At 48.5% G+C, this 19,130-nt stretch overlaps 1 protein-coding gene across 4 annotated transcripts in view; it reads left to right on the top strand.

Annotated features, from left to right (window-relative positions):
- The window catches only part of LOC142378174 (echinoderm microtubule-associated protein-like 6), a 63,459-nt gene that overhangs the window by 36,093 nt on the left and 8,236 nt on the right, over positions 1-19,130 (top strand). For 3 of the 4 annotated variants that reach the window (XM_075462415.1, XM_075462413.1, XM_075462416.1), the window contains 14 exons: positions 401-553; positions 630-761; positions 1,536-1,624; positions 1,705-1,872; positions 1,951-2,152; positions 2,235-2,361; positions 2,812-2,890; positions 3,005-3,134; positions 3,208-3,306; positions 6,433-6,453; positions 12,860-13,033; positions 14,261-14,469; positions 14,554-14,711; positions 17,120-17,234. In XM_075462415.1, the coding sequence (XP_075318530.1) occupies positions 401-553; positions 630-761; positions 1,536-1,624; positions 1,705-1,872; positions 1,951-2,152; positions 2,235-2,361; positions 2,812-2,890; positions 3,005-3,134; positions 3,208-3,306; positions 6,433-6,453; positions 12,860-13,033; positions 14,261-14,469; positions 14,554-14,711; positions 17,120-17,234 (1,856 nt within the window). The remainder of the gene's footprint in view (positions 1-400; positions 554-629; positions 762-1,535; positions 1,625-1,704; positions 1,873-1,950; positions 2,153-2,234; positions 2,362-2,811; positions 2,891-3,004; positions 3,135-3,207; positions 3,307-6,432; positions 6,454-12,859; positions 13,034-14,260; positions 14,470-14,553; positions 14,712-17,119; positions 17,235-19,130) is intronic. The other variant, XM_075462414.1, reaches the window with a different exon arrangement.

Genomic DNA, 19,130 nt, shown 5'->3' with positions numbered 1-19,130 from the left:
CACCTGTCTCACCTGTCTCTCACCTGTCTCTCACCTGTATCTCACCTGTATCACCTGTCTCTCACCTGTATCTCACCTATCTCACCTGTCTCTCACCTATCTCACCTGTCTCTCACCTGTATCTCACCTGTCTCACCTGTCTCTCACCTATCTCACCTGTATCTCACCTGTCTCACCTGTCTCTCACCTATCTCACCTGTCTCTCACCTGTGTCTCACCTGTATCTCACCTGTCTCACCTGTATCTCACCTGTCTCACCTGTGTCTCACCTATCTCACCTGTATCTCACCTGTATCTCACCTGTCTCACCTATCTCACCTGTATCTCACCTATCTCACCTGTATCTCACCTGTATCTCACCTGTCTCACCTGTCTCTCACCTGTGTCTCACCTGTCCCAGGTGGGCGGTGCTGCGCCTTCTCCCCGGACGGTAAGGCTCTGGCGGTCGGGCTGAACGACGGCAGCTTCCTGGTGGTGAACGCGGACACTCTGGAGGACATGGTGACCTTCCACCACCGCAGAGAGCTCATCTCAGACATCCGCTTCTCCCAGGGTAGCTGAGCTCAGCACGCAGGTGTCTCACCTGAAGGTGGGCGGGCAGCCACTGACGCCTCAGCTGTGTGTTGCAGATGCTGGGAAGTACCTGGCCGTGGCCTCCCATGACTCCTTTGTGGACATCTACAACGTCCTGACCAGTAAGAGAGTCGGCATCTGCAAAGGAGCAGGAAGCTACATCACCCACATGGACTGGGACTCCAGAGGTGAGCTCACCTGTGCTGCGCAGACCGCCACCTGCCACAGGCTGTGTTCCAAACCGCCTACTGCATACTACATACTTCATACTACATACTACATTCTACATACTCATGGATCAGACAGTATGCAGAGGGTTGACCCACAATGCATTTTGCTCCTTCCCAAGCCGAAATCAGCCGGCCTGAAGCTGATTTCTCTTAAGCTCTAAACTCTGTAAACTTTATCAACATTTGAAACATTTTCAGGTGAGAAAGTAGTCGTTTAGATCCCCAACGTGTTGAAAACCTGACAAAATACCGGCTGTTTACAATTTTGTTCCCACGAATTCGGCGCTACTAAAGCTAGCCGCAGTGAGCAACGCACTTCCTGTTATTTTCCCAAAATAAAATACCCGTTGCCTTTTATCACAGGGAAAGCCATTACCATACAATTGGTGCTTTTGTTTTGAAAACAGGAAGTGAACCTACCCTCGTTGTAGCTTGCTTGAAACTGCCGTTTTGACAGGAAATGACGATCGGCGACGTCACGTTACGTTGCATCTTGGGTAGTTTGAGTATGAGTAGTAACCTCATGATGCATACCCAACATTTAGGAGAATCTAGTATGCATCCGGGAACTTTAAAAAGTTAAAGTTAGTAGGAGAAGTATGCGGTTTCGAACACAGCCACGGTCATGTCCTAAGCTTAGATGTTTCAGAGGTTCAGGAACATTGAAACCTGTTGGTGTTTGAGGCCTCGCAGTGGCCTGTGCTTCAGGTGGTCCTGATATCTCCTTCGCAGGTAAACTGCTGCAGGTGAACACCGGAGCCAAAGAGCAGCTGTTCTTCGAGGCTCCGCGGGGACGTAAACAGAACATCAGCCTGGCCGAGGTCAGAAACGACATGTTTGGTGTCAGTTCTCTTAGTGAAGCTGCAGGGATCATGGAGCTGTTTCTGTTTTCTGGGTCCAGTTTGAGAAGTTGGACTGGGCCACCTGGACCTCCGTTCTGGGTCCCACCTGCGAAGGAATATGGCCAACGCTCAGCTTCGTCAACGCCGCTTCTCTCACCAAAGATCGCAAACTGCTCGCCAGTGGAGACGACTTTGGCTTCGTCAAACTGTTCAGCTTCCCGTCCAGGGTGAGACCGGAACCAGAATCAAGCATGCGCCTCAGTTCTCTGAGGTTTCCTTTTCACTCGAACTGTTCTTCCCCTCAGGGCCAGTTTGCCAAGTTTAAGAAGTACGTGGGTCACAGCACCAACGTGACGAACGTGCGCTGGTCGAACGACGACTCCATGCTGCTGTCGGTGGGCGGGGCCGACGCCGCGCTGATGATCTGGAGCAGAGAGCCGCCGGGTCACAAAGAGTGCAAAGCTGTGGACAGCGAGGAGTCGGACGACGACACGGAGGAGGACGGAGGTGAGACGGTTCCTCTGAGCAGACGTTTGAGCAACAGTTTCAGAAACAGCGCATCACAGCCGCAGGATGTTTGTGTTTTCAGGGTACGACAGCGACGTGGCTCGGGAGAAGGCGGTCGACTACATCACAAAGATCTACTCGGCCAGCATCAGAAACATGTCGGGAATCAAACCCCACCTGCAGCACAAAGAACTTCCTGTGGAGGAGAGGTACTGTGAAATTATATTTTATTCATGAGGCCCCCCAGCAGGCGGGGCCTATAGCAACTTAACTATGGGATGTTTCAGGCTCACCTGAGCCATCCCTAACCCTAACTATAAGCTTTATCAGAAAGGAAAGTTTTAAGCCTGGTCTTAAAGGTAGAGAGGGGCCTGATAACTGAAGGCTCTGCCTCCCAAACTGGCAGCTGGTTCCACAGAGAGGGGCCTGATAACTGAAGGCTCTGCCTCCCAAACTGGCAGCTGGTTCCACAGAGAGGGGCCTGATAACTGAAGGCTCTGCCCCCAAACTGGCAGCTGGTTCCACAGAGAGGGGCCTGATAACTGAAGGCTCTGTCTCCCAAACTGGCAGCTGGTTCCACAGAGAGGGGCCTGATAACCGAAGGCTCTGCCTAACCCTGGAGTAACTATATTCAGATGTTTGTCCGTCCTTCTGTTCAGACCTCCTGTGAGCCGAGCTGCACCGCTGCCGGACAAACTGCTGAAGAACAACGTGACCAAGAAGAAGAAGGTGGTGGAGGTCAGTATGTGGAGTCTGCAGGGTTAGGGTAACCCTAATCTGCAGGGTTAGGGTTAGGGTACCCCTAACCCTAACCCTGCAGACTCACCACCTCTAACTGTTCTTGGTTGTCAGGAGCTGGTGTTGGAGCACGTCTTCGGCTACCGAGGCTTCGACTGTCGCAACAACCTGCATTACCTCAACGACGGCGCAGACATCATCTTCCACACCGCCGCCGCCGTGGTCATCCAGAACCTCTCCTCAGGTTGGTGGGTCTCAGTCAGGCCTCGGCTCTCTGTTGGTGGTCACCTCACGTTTCCTGTTTCCTGTGCTGACAGGAACTCAGAGTTTCTACTTGGAACACACAGATGACATCCTCTGTCTGACGGTCAACCAACATCCCAAATACCAAAACGTCATCGCCACCGGACAGATCGGTGAGTCCCAGAACAGAGTCCTAGGTTCTATGCTCCTCCCACGGCGTCTTCAACGAGCGCCGCGTGATCGATCACGGTTATGATTCCAGTTAGATGTTCTTTAACCCATTCAGACCTGATGCAACATGTAGGCATGAAGAACAGAGTCCATCACACTGTCTCATTATTTATGGAACAGAAACTGAGACAGAACACAGAAGCAGTGAGTCAGACACTAAGTGAACCCCTGATCCAGCAGCTGGTATTACGGTGGAAATACGGGACCTGCTAATGCCAAGAAATGGGAAGTTATTACGAGTGCTGTTAATTCCGTGTCACCTGTAGTTCGTAATGTCACCGAAATAAAGAAGAAATGGTTTAATATGAAAATAGCTTTTTTTTTAAACGTCTCGCCATGGCCAGGCGCCCGATGACTGCAACTAAAGCCGTGCAATCAGCTGTTGCCTCATCATGATGGCTCTTTGATGGGGGGTCCATGAGGGGGGTCTTCTGGCACCTTCTGGTCTGCCTGGGCTGGTTCAGGTAGTAGGAGACCCTCGTTCATGGCAATATCTACTCTGTCTCGGAACACACGCTCTCTTCCAAGAGCCTGACACGCTAAAGCATCCAAAAGCAGAAAGTCAGTCGCTGGTTACACTTCCCATTGACCTTGTTATATACAGAGTCAGATTAACCTTCAATTAGTGCATAATTTAAGTCAAACAGAATAATGTCAGCATCGTTATGGGGTATAATGTATATATTGATTTATGTTTGCTTCAAAGTAATTAAATATACAATCCATTAGTCAACAGCGGACTGTTTTAGGAAACTCTTACGACAGGTCTGGATCACTCGTAAATTCTGTTCGTACCTGAAAGAAAACGTAAATTACGATCAGATTGGTGAATGTTCTCTTAAATCACTCGTACGCACGACTTAAGAACAAATCTGTGCGTACGGACGGTTCTTGCATGAGGCCCGATGTCCTGTTGATGATTCAGTTTCAGCCGAGCTTTAGCTGTCGGACAGACGGCCTCACATTTCAGAATGTATCGGGTCTGAATGGGTTGGGATGCAGGGTAGGGTTAGGTTAGGGTTAGGGTAGGGTTTGGGTTTGGGTTTGGGGTAAGGTAGGGAAGGTTTGGGTTTAGGTTAGGGTAAGGGTTAGGGTAGGGTTAGGTTAGGTTAGGTTAGGTTAGGGTTAGGTTAGGGTTAGGGTTAGGGTATGTTAGAGTAGGGTTTGGGTTTGGGTTTGGGGTGAGGCTAAGGTAGAGTAGGATTTGGGTTTGGGTTTGGGGTAAGGTAGGGTAGGGTAGGTTTGGGTTTAGGTTAGGTTAGGGTTGGGGTTTGTGTTTGGGGTATGGTAGAGTAGGGTTTGGGTTTGGGTTTGGGGTGAGAGTAAGGTAGAGTAGGTTTGGGTTTAGGTTAGGTTAGGGTTTGGGTTTGGGTTTGGGGTGAGGGTAGGATAGGGTTTGGGGTGAGGGTAGGGTAGGGTTTGGGGTGAGGGTAAGGTTTGGGTTTGGGTTTGGGGTAAGGTAGGGTTTGGGTTTGGGTTTGGGGTGAGGGTAGGGTTTGGGTTTGGGGTGAGGTTAGGGTAGGGTTAGGGTAGGGTTAGGTTAGGTTAGGTTAGGGTTAGGGTTTGGGTTTGGGGTGAGGGTAGGATAGGGTTTGGGGTGAGGGTAGGGTAGGGTTTGGGGTGAGGGTAGGGTTTGGGGTAAGGTAGGGTTTGGGTTTGGGTTTGGGTTTGGGGTAAGGTAGGGTAGGGTTTGGGTTTGGGTTTGGGGTGAGGGTAGGGTTTGGGTTTGGGGTGAGGTTAGGGTAGGGTTAGGGTAGGGTTAGGTTAGGGTTAGGGTTTGGGTTTGGGGTGAGGTTAGGGTAGGGTTAGGGTAGGGTTAGGTTAGGGTTAGGGTTTGGGTTTGGGGTGAGGGTAGGGTTAGGTTAGGTTAGGTTAGGGTTAGGGTTGGGGTTTGGGTTTGGGTTTAGGTTAGGGTAAGGGTTAGGTTAGGGTAGGTTAGGTTAGGTTAGGGTTAGGGTTTGGGTTTGGGTTTAGGTTAGGGTAAGGGTTAGGTTAGGGTAGGTTAGGTTAGGGTTAGGGTTTGGGGTATGGTAGAGTAGGGTTTGGGTTTGGGTTTGGGGTAAGGTAGGGTAGGTTTGGGTTTAGGTTAGGTTAGGGTTTGGGTTTGGGTTTGGGGTGAGGGTAAGGTAGAGTAGGGTTTGGGTTTGGGGTGAGGGTAGGGTAGGGTAGGTTTGGGTTTAGGTTAGGGTTAGGGTTAGGGTTGGGGTGAGGGTAGGGTAGGGTTAGGTTAGGTTTGGGTTTGGGGTGAGGGTAAGGTAGGGTTAGGTTAGGGTTTGGGGTGAGGGTAGGGTTTGGGTTTGGGTTTGGGTTAGGGTTGGGGTGAGGGTAGGGTAGGGTTAGGTTAGGTAGGGTTAGGGTTTGGGTTTGGGTTTGGGGTGAGGGTAAGGTAGGGTAGGGTTAGGGTTGGGGTGAGGGTAAGGGTAACCCCTACCCTACCCCTACTGCAGCCTTAACCCCTTAACGCCTATTGTTGCATATATGCTACAAACCGTTTGACTCAATCAACCAGCTGAGATAGCATCTTTATTCCCCCAATGCCGCAAAGTGACGGATTTATTTCCGGTTGCAGATTTATATAAATAAATATGTAAAAAATAAAAGGGTGAATAAAAAAAACATTGTTATATTACTGTGTTGTTGTTATCTTATTATTGACCATTATGCCTGTTGTCGCAAATTTGCAACATACCAAAATTTCTATTTATTTTTTGTGCAAAAGTGAAATGAATAATCTCAGCATTATTTACCATCTACTTAAAGGCTAACACACACACAAAACATTTTTTTATATACAGCTATATAAATTCAGGCGTTAAGGGGTTAAACATGTTGATCCCTGATAACTGATCCATGGGCCTGATGTTTATCACTGTGTGGGAACCCTTCAGGTTCTTATTGCTGCTGTTTATTCTCCTGTTCTGTAGGATTAACTTCAGTCTGAACACTTTTAATCAGACTGAACAACTTCGCCTTGTTGTTCTCATGCATGACCGGCTGCTTTTGGCCCATTGCACTTTGTTTTTCTTTTCCACTGCTTCCTCATTGTCACCGCCTCACCTCATCACCAGGTGACATCACTGACCTGCCAGGTAAGCGTGCGCTCACCTTCCCCACCGCGCTCATCACTCATCCGTTCACTCACCATCGTGTTTGCTTCAAAGTGTGTAATCTGTTGGTGTTGTTCGCTCTCGGTGTGTAGAGGACGAAGTTTCCGGTGAGTATCTGCAGTCAGGATCCTGTTCAAGTCTTCCCCCCCGACCCCCCGACCATGACCCCACTGATGTGGATTCAGAGGAAAACACTGTACAGCACAGAAAAGTGTAGATGGTTAAAAGATGAAAAAATCTCACAAACAACAGATCCAACAGTGACAGTGAGACATTTCACTGGTTTTAATGAAAATATCAGATATCAGCCTAAAGAAACAGCTGAAGGAACATGTTGCAACTGATCAGGTTGATTAGCAACAGGTCAGTAACATGGTGAGGTGGGCAGAGCAGCCAAAAAGTGTCCTCCAGTAAAAGTACTGTTCCTTCAGAATAATATGACTCAAGTAAAAGTACTGTTCCTTCAGAATAATATGACTCAAGTAAAAGTAAAAAGTATTCATCCAAATAATTACTTGAGTAAGAGTAAAAAGTGCTTGGTGAAAAAACTACTCGAGTACTGAGTAACTGTTGAGTAACGTCTGATTTATTTGTTAACACAAGCATTCAATCAGACAGACAAAAATACTAAATAATCATCTTTAGGCAAATTAGAGTTCATCCAATTGATAAAATAAATTAAAATGAATTAATTAATTACAAAATAGCTTAAATTAAAATAATCCAGGTAAATTCAAGAACTTCAATAAAAAAATAAAAGAGACTTAGGAAATGTTTAAAACATATGTAACCCATATGTAACCTAAAAAACAAACATTCATCTATCCATGGGGGGAAAACGAGTTTAGGAAACTTAGCGCTACATGTTTCCTCAAGTTAGATGTTGAGTTTCTGCTGAAATGTGCGTTTGTTTTGGTTGCCACAGAAGACACATAATGTAGCTGCTGTTTCTCACTCTTTGTAAGGTAAACATGCTTTCAGTATGAGGCCTCGTCTGCGTCTTCATTTCCCACCGTTGGTTCTGACATTTTTCATCTGTTTCTTTGTTTGTTTGCTACGACTGCTAATGCTAAAGCTAACCCGTCCCGCCGCTGAGATCGAGTACGGTCACGTGACCAGACCGCACGGCTGCGTCTGATTGGTGGAACACAGTCAGGTGGCAGAGCCTTTGGCGGAAGTCTCTCTCTCTGTCAGAATAAAACATTAAAATGAGGCGTACGCGGGGGGATAAAAATAATGAGGCGTAGAATACCAAAGAGGTAAGAAGAAAAGTAACCAGCTCATTGTAGCCTAATGTAGCGGAGTAAGAGGACAGTTTCTGCTGCACACATCTACTCAAGGAAAAGTAAAAAGTATAGAGATTTAAAACTACTCCTAGAAGTATAATGTTTTCAAAAACTAACTCAAGTAAATGTAACTCGTTACTACCCACCTCTGATAACATGATGGGGTGTAAAAAGAGCACCTCGGAGAGGCAGAGTCTCTCAGAAGTAAAGACGGGCAGAGGTACAACCATCTGAAAAAACTATGGTTAAAAACCGTGAAGACTTTGAATAATTCATCCTAAAATGCTTCTGAAAAGCCTCATTTTTCTGCACCAGATTCAGCTCAGTCTTCTTCTGCTGATTAACTCATTAACTTAATTAACTTATTAACTAATTAAGGTTCTCTGTCTCAGTTCACCGGATGAAACTGAAAACCTTCTCATTATTTCTGATCTCACAGCCCAGGAAACAGAGGAAAATATAAAACTGCTCAATTTAACTGTTGTTTAAAATAGATCCCTCTTTCCACTAAAGTTCTGTAGAGAACCCACCAATCACAGAGCTGAACATACCGTAGTCTCCATAGCAACAGAGAGCTGGAAAACAACTGAACAGAGCTCAAGCGCTTTAATTCTTCATAAACATGTGATTTAGTTAAGATAATATAATTCTTTTTACATAAGACTTTCTGTTAATTGTTTATTTTTCTCTCTGGAATAATTCATGGAGCAGAAAAGGAACGAATTCCAGAGCAGCTTGGCTGAAGGTTCATTCAACCATTTCCACAGTTATTACCGGAGGTTTCACAGGACGTGGAAAACCTTTGACCCGTAGCACCTTCAAACTAAAGAACATAGTTATAAACTCCTAATCTAGCTCCACCCACACCTCCGCCCCAGGTTAGCAGGAACCAGCAGGAACCAGCAGGAACCAGCAGGAACCAGCAGGGGGCAGCAGGAACCAGCAGGAACCAGCAGGGGGCAGCAGGGGGCAGCAGGAACCAGCAGGGGGCAGCAGGAACCAGCAGGAACCAGCAGGGGGCAGCAGGGGGCAGCAGGAACCAGCAGGAACCAGCAGGAACCAGCAGGGGGCAGCAGGAACCAGCAGGGGGCAGCAGGAACCAGCAGGAACCAGCAGGAACCAGCAGGAACCAGCAGGGGGCAGCAGGAACCAGCAGGAACCAGCAGGGGGCAGCAGGGGGCAGCAGGAACCAGCAGGGGGCAGCAGGAACCAGCAGGAACCAGCAGGAACCAGCAGGGGGCAGCAGGAACCAGCAGGAACCAGCAGGAACCAGCAGGAACCAGCAGGAACCAGCAGGGGGCAGCAGGAACCAGCAGGAACCAGCAGGGGGCAGCAGGAACCAGCAGGAACCAGCAGGGGGCAGCAGGGGGCAGCAGGAACCAGCAGGAACCAGCAGGAACCAGCAGGGGGCAGCAGGAACCAGCAGGGGGCAGCAGGAACCAGCAGGAACCAGCAGGAACCAGCAGGGGGCAGCAGGAACCAGCAGGGGGCAGCAGGGGGCAGCAGGAACCAGCAGGGGGCAGCAGGAACCAGCAGGAACCAGCAGGGGGCAGCAGAAACCAGCAGGGGGCAGCAGGAACCAGCAGGAACCAGCAGGGGGCAGCAGAAACCAGCAGGAACCAGCAGGAACCAGCAGGGGGCAGCAGGAACCAGCAGGAACCAGCAGGAACCAGCAGGAACCAGCAGGGGGCAGCAGGAACCAGCAGGGGGCAGCAGGAACCAGCAGGAACCAGCAGGGGGCAGCAGAAACCAGCAGGAACCAGCAGGAACCAGCAGGGGGCAGCAGGAACCAGCAGGAACCAGCAGGAACCAGCAGGAACCAGCAGGAGGCAGCAGGGGGCAGCATGGGGCAGCAGGAACCAGCAGGAACCAGCAGGAACCAGCAGGGGGCAGCATGGGGCAGCAGGAACCAGCAGGAACCAGCAGGAACCAGCAGGAACCAGCAGGGGGCAGCAGGAACCAGCAGGAACCAGCAGGAACCAGCAGGAACCAGCAGGAACCAGCAGGGGGCAGCAGGGGGCAGCAGGAACCAGCAGGAACCAGCAGGGGGCAGCAGGGGGCAGCAGGGGGCAGCAGGAACCAGCAGGGGGCAGCAGGAACCAGCAGGAACCAGCAGGGGGCAGCAGGAACCAGCAGGAACCAGCAGGAACCAGCAGGAACCAGCAGGAACCAGCAGGGGGCAGCAGGAACCAGCAGGAACCAGCAGGGGGCAGCAGGAACCAGCAGGAACCAGCAGGGGGCAGCAGGGGGCAGCAGGAACCAGCAGGAACCAGCAGGAACCAGCAGGGGGCAGCAGGAACCAGCAGGGGGCAGCAGGAACCAGCAGGAACCAGCAGGAACCAGCAGGGGGCAGCAGGAACCAGCAGGGGGCAGCAGGGGGCAGCAGGAACCAGCAGGGGGCAGCAGGAACCAGCAGGAACCAGCAGGGGGCAGCAGAAACCAGCAGGGGGCAGCAGGAACCAGCAGGAACCAGCAGGGGGCAGCAGAAACCAGCAGGAACCAGCAGGAACCAGCAGGGGGCAGCAGGAACCAGCAGGAACCAGCAGGAACCAGCAGGAACCAGCAGGGGGCAGCAGGAACCAGCAGGGGGCAGCAGGAACCAGCAGGAACCAGCAGGGGGCAGCAGAAACCAGCAGGAACCAGCAGGAACCAGCAGGGGGCAGCAGGAACCAGCAGGAACCAGCAGGAACCAGCAGGAACCAGCAGGAGGCAGCAGGGGGCAGCATGGGGCAGCAGGAACCAGCAGGAACCAGCAGGAACCAGCAGGGGGCAGCATGGGGCAGCAGGAACCAGCAGGAACCAGCAGGAACCAGCAGGAACCAGCAGGGGGCAGCAGGAACCAGCAGGAACCAGCAGGAACCAGCAGGAACCAGCAGGAACCAGCAGGGGGCAGCAGGGGGCAGCAGGAACCAGCAGGAACCAGCAGGGGGCAGCAGGGGGCAGCAGGGGGCAGCAGGAACCAGCAGGGGGCAGCAGGAACCAGCAGGAACCAGCAGGGGGCAGCAGGGGGCAGCAGGAACCAGCAGGAACCAGCAGGGGGCAGCAGGGGGCAGCAGGAACCAGCAGGAACCAGCAGGGGGCAGCAGGGGGCAGCAGGGGGCAGCAGGGGGCAGCAGGAACCAGCAGGAACCAGCAGGAACCAGCAGGAACCAGCAGGAACCAGCAGGAACCAGCAGGGGGCAGCAGGAACCAGCAGGGGGCAGCAGGGGGCAGCAGGGGGCAGCAGGGAGCAGCAGGGGGCAGTTGCTCCCACTGCTCACATCTCTGGTAGCTTACCAGCTTCTTTTCATCGGACAGAAGATGTAGGACCCCACCTAGCAAGTAGTCAGGATTGGTTACTTCTTTTCCCTCCACCAGCTGACCAATCAGCAGCACCACCTTCTCATTGGTCATATCAGCAGCTGCTTTCTGCAGGTGGAGCCACAGACTGACATTAACGTGGCCCTTAAACCTCTGCAAACAGTGTTTTCATAGGTTTACGCATCAGTGTGGGCATGGCAGTAGGAAACTAGAGCAGGTTAGACCACAAACACAGCCTTGCTTAGTAGTTTGTGTGGCCAATATCTATCTATCTATCTATCTATCTATCTATCTATCTATCTATCTATCTATCTATCTATCTATCTATCAGCTAGCATGTCGTTGTTTGTTAGCTAGCTAGCTAGCAGTTTGTTGCTACACCCGAACCAAATGGAAGTAATGTGTGATCCATAAATAAATTGACCGGCTGCTTATCTCGCTCCTCGGTCAATGAATCATAACTAATTCCATTAAATACTCAACATTTCCACCTCTTTACTCCTTTTCCCCTTTAGTTCAGTCATTCTTGGGTCCATTGGTTCCTTCGTGTGTTTTTTTACCTTCACCCGGCTGTCCAGTCGGCCTTCCAACACCCCATTGTTCTTGTGTTCTTGTTGCTCTGTTCTGTGGTTCCTTTGCTTTCTTACTACCTTAGATTTATGATTCTTCAGATTCCTCGTGTCTTTTCCTTGAATGTTTGTTGAACAAGTCGCAGGAAACCTTGTCCTTTGTCCTTAGGTTCCCTAGATCATCTGTTCCACAGTTGGAAGCATGTTTTTTTGGACCTCAACTGTTCAACTCATGCATTCTTTTGATGTTTTTTATGAATTGTTTCCTAGATTTCATTCCATCTGGTCCAAGCAACCACATTCCCTGGTATATTTAGGCTCTGGGCAGGTTGATTTATTGGTTCTGGTTCTCAGTAACCTTGGTCTTTGGTATCAGCCTTTTTTTGGGCCTTGGGACCTTGGCTCACTGATGCATTGGTCTTTTCTTCCTCAGTCATCATTGATCATTCCTTAGCCTTTCTGCTACCATAAATGATTCATCCAGGTTAGTTTAAGTGTAGCTGTATAAGGTAAATTAAAAACAACACGAACAACACGCCCCTAAGAGAGGCAGACGGGAACACAGCGTGGAAGCTAAGCATTGTGCTGCTATTATTAATTATTCTGGTTCCTACAGACATTTTCACCTGGTAGAACATCAGAGTTGCTTGTTCAGTGCTGCATATGTTTCTGTAAACTACTTTATTGTATTTTTGTTGACATCGACAGCAGATAGCTCAGTAACTTTGTCGGTTCTTGGCTGCATGGAATCTATGGTCTTTGGCTTTTGGGAACCTTTGATCCCTGTATGCCGCAGGTCTTTGTTTCAGTAGAAGATCCCTCAGTTTGGTTCTTTACCATCTTTATGGATTATCTCCTTGGTTCCACATTTATTAGAATGCTAAAGACAAAAGTAGTTTTTTTCAGTGCAATACTCTATCCCTTAGTTCCTTGTTTGGTGCACAACTTAGCGCTTTAGTTCCTAGGCCCTCTAGGCTTGTGGGCTTCCCTTATGACCAAACTTCCTGGAGAATAATCTGGAGCCTTATCTTTTTGCTTATTTTCATACCAAATGTATTGCAAAACTATTTACTTCTAAGGTAATTGGCTCCACATTTAATGCTCAGATCAAAGACCAGAGCTTCAGGTCCATGGTTCCACAGGACCCAGGAAACTTGTGTCCTTGCAGCTTTCACACTCCTTGCCTTTAGGTTCTTAGATATTTGGTTTCTATGTTTTGGTTTCTTCTCACAGGCCTCGCCCCATCCATCCATGTGTGGGATGCAATGGCCAAGCAGACGCTATCCATCCTGCGCTGTTCCCATGCTAAAGGCGTTGGCTACGTCAACTTCAGCGCCACGGGGAAGCTGCTGCTGTCGGTGGGGGTGGAGCCTGAGCACACCATCACAGTGTGGAGGTGGCAGGAAGGTGAGTTATGTAGAGATCTGTTTTCAGGAACCCTAACCTATGTTCCATGTGGTAACCTGGTGCGGTAGTCTCCTTTAACAGTGTTTAGTTCCTCACCGATATATCAAACAAGGATCATGACTAAAACACCTGAGGAAGTTCCCCATAACCTTAAATAGACACGTTTTCTCTTGTCCCAGTCAAAGTCTCTACTGTTAAAGGAGAAGTTCGTTTTTTTAAACCTGGACCTTATTTCTGGAATAATGCCCCCTTTCACTCCCGTTATATGGAAATACGCCGATCTAAATATCGTCCGAAGGACGCCGGCTTTCACCAAACTGTTATCGTGAGTAGATGAACGTATTTTATGCAAGATATAAGGTCCGGGTTTAAAAAAACGAACTTCTCCTTTTAGAACACATCAACTTGGGGCGGTTTGTGGCGTAGTGGGTACAGCAGGCGCCCCATGTTCAAGAGGCTATAGTCCTCGTTGCATCTGGCCCCGGTTCGAGTCCCGCATCGGATATCCCTTTGCTGCATGTTGTTCCCCCTCTCTCTGGGTCCAGCATTCACCGTATGAAGTTTGGGACAGATTGGATAATGTATGTGGGAGTTATAAGCGACTCCATTTTTTGTGGCGAGTGATGGCGAGTCATCAAACTTTGAGGCGTCGTCACGGCCACGCCCTTTAAGTTTTGAAAAAGTTTCCCCATAAATTTTTTCCCCCATCTCTTAAGAGTAACCTGGCCAAGTTTGAAGTCTGTAGCATTAAATCTGTAGGACGAGTTCGATCTTATGCAAGGCGTGGAATCGGTCAAAAATGGCACCAAAACTGTGAATGTGGGACCATGGCGGCCTGAGACTTTTTTGTGCGTCTTGGCATGATGAATGCGTGTACCAAATTTCGTCGTCCCATGCGAAACTAACCGCCATGCGAGCACCATTTTTAAGCATCATAGGGGGCGCTACAGAGTCAATGAGCGACTCCCAAAAATATAAAGTTTAGATTCTTTCATGTCGTTGACTGCCAGGTGGCGCTCGCAAAATGTCCTGAGTTTTCGTGTTTCTTTTGCAAAGAATCGGACGGAAAGAAGACGGAATAATAAGAATCCTTACAGATACCATAGAGTCCTTGCAGTTTCACTGCTCGGTCCCTAATAAAAAAAAAAAGAACACATCCACAGACTAACCCAAACAAAATGCCCCCATATGTACGGCGGATAAGCTGACCTCTGACCTCTCCACCAGGCACCAGGGTGACCAGCAAAGGGGGCCACGCAGAGCGGATCTTTGTGGTGGAGTTCAGGCCCGACTCCGACACCCAGTTTGTGTCGGTGGGAATCAAACACATCAAGTTCTGGACTCTGGTTGGAGGTTCGCTCATGTACAAGAAAGGCGTGATCGGCTCGGTGGAGGACGGCCGCATGCAGACCATGCTGTCGGTGGCGTTCGGCGCTGTGAGAAAAACGCTGCTTTTAAAAACGCTTTTCTCTGAGTTAATGTTCGCTGAGCTCCTGTTCACCAGTTCTCGTCTCGTCCAGAACAACCTGACGTTCACGGGGGCGATCAACGGGGACGTGTACGTCTGGAGGGAGCACTTCCTGGTGAGGGTGGTGGCGAAAGCCCACAGCGGCCCCGTCTTCACCATGTACACCACCCTGAGGGACGGCCTCATCGTCACGGGGGGCAAGGAACGACCGTGAGTCAAACCTTTTTTTTTTTAAATTGTATGTTTATTTGGAATGGACATGGGAATACATCTGCATGGTCAAGTTAAACATATGACATTCCAGTTTTTCTTGTTTTAAACCCAGAACATGAGTTACACCGTTCAGCGCACGAGTCCATGGAGTCTCAAATCGTGGGTCAGACTCTGAGTGTCCCTTGCAGAACCCGTTCTCCTTTGATAACATAGAGACCTGCACAAGAGTGACATCAGTGGAAACACAGTTAACCGTTTAAAGCCTGTGTCGATAAATTGTCCAAGATAAGTAGAGCCAGGGGAGGCTCACAAGTTCACTTATAGAGAATTCTGAAATAACTTAACGGAAGGAAGAACAGTTACAGAACTACGTGCAAAAAAACACGAGGGAGGGGTTCCCCGCCGCCGCTGTGGTAGAGATAAACATCGATAATCAGTCACAGATAAAATGAGTAAATTACAAAGCAATATTACCAGTGAGGTCAAATGAAGTCTCGTGGGTGCTATGAATGAAATCCAGTTGTTCCAGATTTGATCAAATTTGTCCTTTTGGAGTCTTATTTGGTAGGTCAGTTTTTCCATCCTAAATATCTCCAGAGTAATTCCAAACCAGTGATCTAAGGTAGGCTGAGTCGGGCTTAGCCATCTTCTTGTAATTGTTTTCTTACTTGCCACCAAGAGTATTTGCAGCAGCTTTATCTCCCTCCTACTTTTCAAAAAAGGAACGTGACCCAGGTATAGGAAAACTCAGGGGTGTTTGAATGTTAAAGACTGTGCTTAAAGAAGCCTGGAGAAGACTTTTACCTTGGGACAATCCCAGAATATGTGGTAGTGGTTAGCAGCAGTCGAGCCCCAAAACAAATTTTAATTTTAAATCCAAAATCTATTTAGTATGATGAAACCACCTGTTATTTATCTATTCAACTCAACTCAATACATTTTTTATCATGTATTTTTTGTTACACAATACAAAAAGACAATCACCAGTTTTCAGGATTACACTTTTTTTATTTTTACCACAAACCAACTGTCAGTTGGACCAACAGTTTTCTTATTTTCTCAGTTTTCTTTTACATAATAAAGGTTTATTATTGCTATTATATAAATGTGAAGTAATTACTTCTGAATTAATTATATTGAAAGGGAAAAAAACAGTGAACTTTTTTCTGGTGTTTAAATGTTTTTATAACTCACGGGTCAAAAATGACCCATAAGACAATCTTTGTGCCCCAGTGGTGTACAGCCCACATGGAGACATAAACAAAAATAAAGTCTGACTTTTTCTAATGATGGGGTCCCTTTAGGAAAAGTCATAACATTTCAAGTTGGAAAAAGATAGTTTAAGGTGTTTTTTCTACAGCTAAACATGGTACAATGGAAAAAATGCCCCTCCAAAAATAAGTAAAAATACAGAACAAATAAAAGACGTTTTTGCTTGAAATAAGCAAAAAAATCTGCCAATGGAACTAGTGAAAATCGGCTTGTTAAGATTTCTTGCAATAAGATGTGATATTTAGGACTTTAGCTTAAAAACCTCTTCAAATGAAAAAAAAAAGCTTGTTTCATGTGAAATCCGACTCAAAACAATTTGTTTTCAAGACTTTTTCATTTAACAAGATATTCCAGATGTATTGTATTAAAACAAGTCCCTATATCTGGCTGAAATGGTGCTTGTTAGGCAGTTGTGTCTGATATTAAGTGTAATGAGATACTCAATGAGACAAATATACTTGGTAAGATTTAGATTTTTTCCAGTGTAGTGGGTCACTTTTGACCCGCAAGACAACAGGAGGGTTAACTAACCTCTTGGTATTGGTCGGGGGACTCGGACTGATTTAGACCTTTTTTGCAGCCTGGCTCTTGTTGTATGTTGAATGCGATAGGACCAGTTTGTTTACTCTCCCACCGGTCTCCGTTGGCACACTGCGACCCAACGGTAGATCTTTTAAAAAAATAATTTTTTAAAATTTTTTAAATTTTAAATTTTAAATTATTTTTTTTATTTTTTTTATTTTTTTATTTTTTTTAATTTATATTTATTATTATTATTCTTATTATATATTTTTTTAGATCTTATAACTGGGGTGTCCATCTGTCAGGTTCTGACTCGATTCCATAGGTTAAAGACTAGAGTTTCAGTGCTTCTGTTGGTTTCCTTAGCTAGGAAATTGTTTTTGAATTGGCTCTATATGAACGAATTGGATTATTTTATGAATAATTATGATTACAATAAATTGAATTCCAATTGGCTTGAATTGGACTTTATTATCTAAGTGCCTTGAGATGACATTTGTTGTATTTGGCGCTCTATAAATAAAAATGAATTGAATTGAATTGAATAGAGAAGACTGCTTTTGGGGTCTGAGTTATTAGGGGAGACCCAGCATGTTTGTGGTGTTTGACAGAACTAAGGAGGGCGGTGCTGTGAAGCTTTGGGACCAGGAGATGAAACGCTGCAGAGCCTTTCAGCTGGAGACCGGCCAGCCGGTGGAGAACGTCCGATCCGTCTGCAGAGGGAAGGTAGGAGCCAGGCGGCCATGACAGTAATACATCTGATCAGGTTCCACCTGTGGTTCCACCTGTGGTTCCACCTGTGGTTCCACCTGTGGTTCCATCTGTGGTTCCATCTGCGGTTCCACCTGTGGTTCCACCTGTGGTTCCATCTGCGGTTCCACCTGTGGTTCCACCTGTGGTTCCATCTGTGGTTCCACCTGTGGTTCCACCTGTGGTTCCATCTGTGGTTCCATCTGCGGTTCCACCTGTGGTTCCATCTGTGGTTCCATCTGTGGTTCCATCTGCGGTTCCACCTGTGGTTCCACCTGTGGTTCCACCTGTGGTTCCACCTGTGGTTCCATCTGTGGTTCCATCTGTGGTTCCACCTGTGGTTCCATCTGTGGTTCCACCTGTGGTTCCACCTGTGGTTCCACCTGTGGTTCCATCTGTGGTTCCATCTGCGGTTCCACCTGTGGTTCCACCTGTGGTTCCATCTGTGGTTCCACCTGTGGTTCCACCTGTGGTTCCATCTGTGGTTCCATCTGTGGTTCCACCTGTGGTTCCACCTGTGGTTCCACCTGTGGTTCCATCTGTGGTTCCACCTGTGGTTCCACCTGTGGTTCCACCTGTGGTTCCATCTGTGGTTCCACCTGTGGTTCCACCTGTGGTTCCACCTGTGGTTCCATCTGTGGTTCCATCTGTGGTTCCACCTGTGGTTCCATCTGTGGTTCCACCTGTGGTTCCACCTGTGGTTCCATCTGTGGTTCCACCTGTGGTTCCATCTGTGGTTCCATCTGTGGTTCCACCTGTGGTTCCACCTGTGGTTCCACCTGTGGTTCCACCTGTGGTTCCATCTGTGGTTCCACCTGTGGTTCCATCTGTGGTTCCATCTGTGGTTCCATCTGTGGTTCCACCTGTGGTTCCACCTGTGGTTCCACCTGTGGTTCCATCTGTGGTTCCATCTGTGGTTCCACCTGTGGTTCCACCTGTGGTTCCACCTGTGGTTCCATCTGGTTCCACCAGCCTGTTAGCACCACCAGCCTGTTAGCCCCACCAGCCTGTTAGCTCCGCCAGCCTGTTAGCACCACCAGCCTGTTAGCACCACCAGCCTGTTAGCACCACCAGCCTGTTAGCCCCACCAGCCTGTTAGCTCCGCCAGCCTGTTAGCACCACCAGCCTGTTCGCTCCACCAGCCTGTTAGCACCACCAGCCTGTTAGCTCCACCAGCCTGTTAGCTCCACCAGCCTGTTAGCCCCACCAGCCTGTTAGCTCCACCAGCCTGTTAGCTCCACCAGCCTGTTAGCACCACCAGCCTGTTAGCGCCACCAGCCTGTTAGCTCCACCAGCCTGTTAGCACCACCAGCCTGTTAGCTCCACCAGCCTGTTAGCTCCACCAGCCTGTTAGCCCCACCAGCCTGTTAGCTCCACCAGCCTGTTAGCCCCACCAGCCTGTTAGCTCCACCAGCCTGTTAGCCCCACCAGCCTGTTAGCTCCACCAGCCTGTTAGCACCACCAGCCTGTTAGCTCCACCAGCCTGTTAGCACCACCAGCCTGTTAGCTCCACCAGCCTGTTAGCGCCACCAGCCTGTTAGCTCCACCAGCCTGTTAGCACCACCAGCCTGTTAGCTCCACCAGCCTGTTAGCCCCACCAGCCTGTTAGCCCCACCAGCCTGTTAGCTCCACCAGCCTGTTAGCCCCACCAGCCTGTTAGCTCCACCAGCCTGTTAGCCCCACCAGCCTGTTTTTGACACTGATGAGTAAAATCTTACCCGTCGTAGTTTTTTTGTGATCAAAAGTTGTTTTAGTTGTTTTCTGCAGTAGGATGTTATGACCATACAGCAGATGAATCGTTAGTTTAATAAATCCGAAAAGTATGAAATGTTAACGTTGTCAGGTTTACTGACAAAAAGGATTTAAGTGTCA

The sequence above is a fragment of the Odontesthes bonariensis genome, chromosome 4, assembly GCF_027942865.1.
Source record: "Odontesthes bonariensis isolate fOdoBon6 chromosome 4, fOdoBon6.hap1, whole genome shotgun sequence".
NCBI lineage: Eukaryota > Metazoa > Chordata > Actinopteri > Atheriniformes > Atherinopsidae > Odontesthes > Odontesthes bonariensis.
This window is presented reverse-complemented; position numbering and strand designations above follow the sequence as displayed.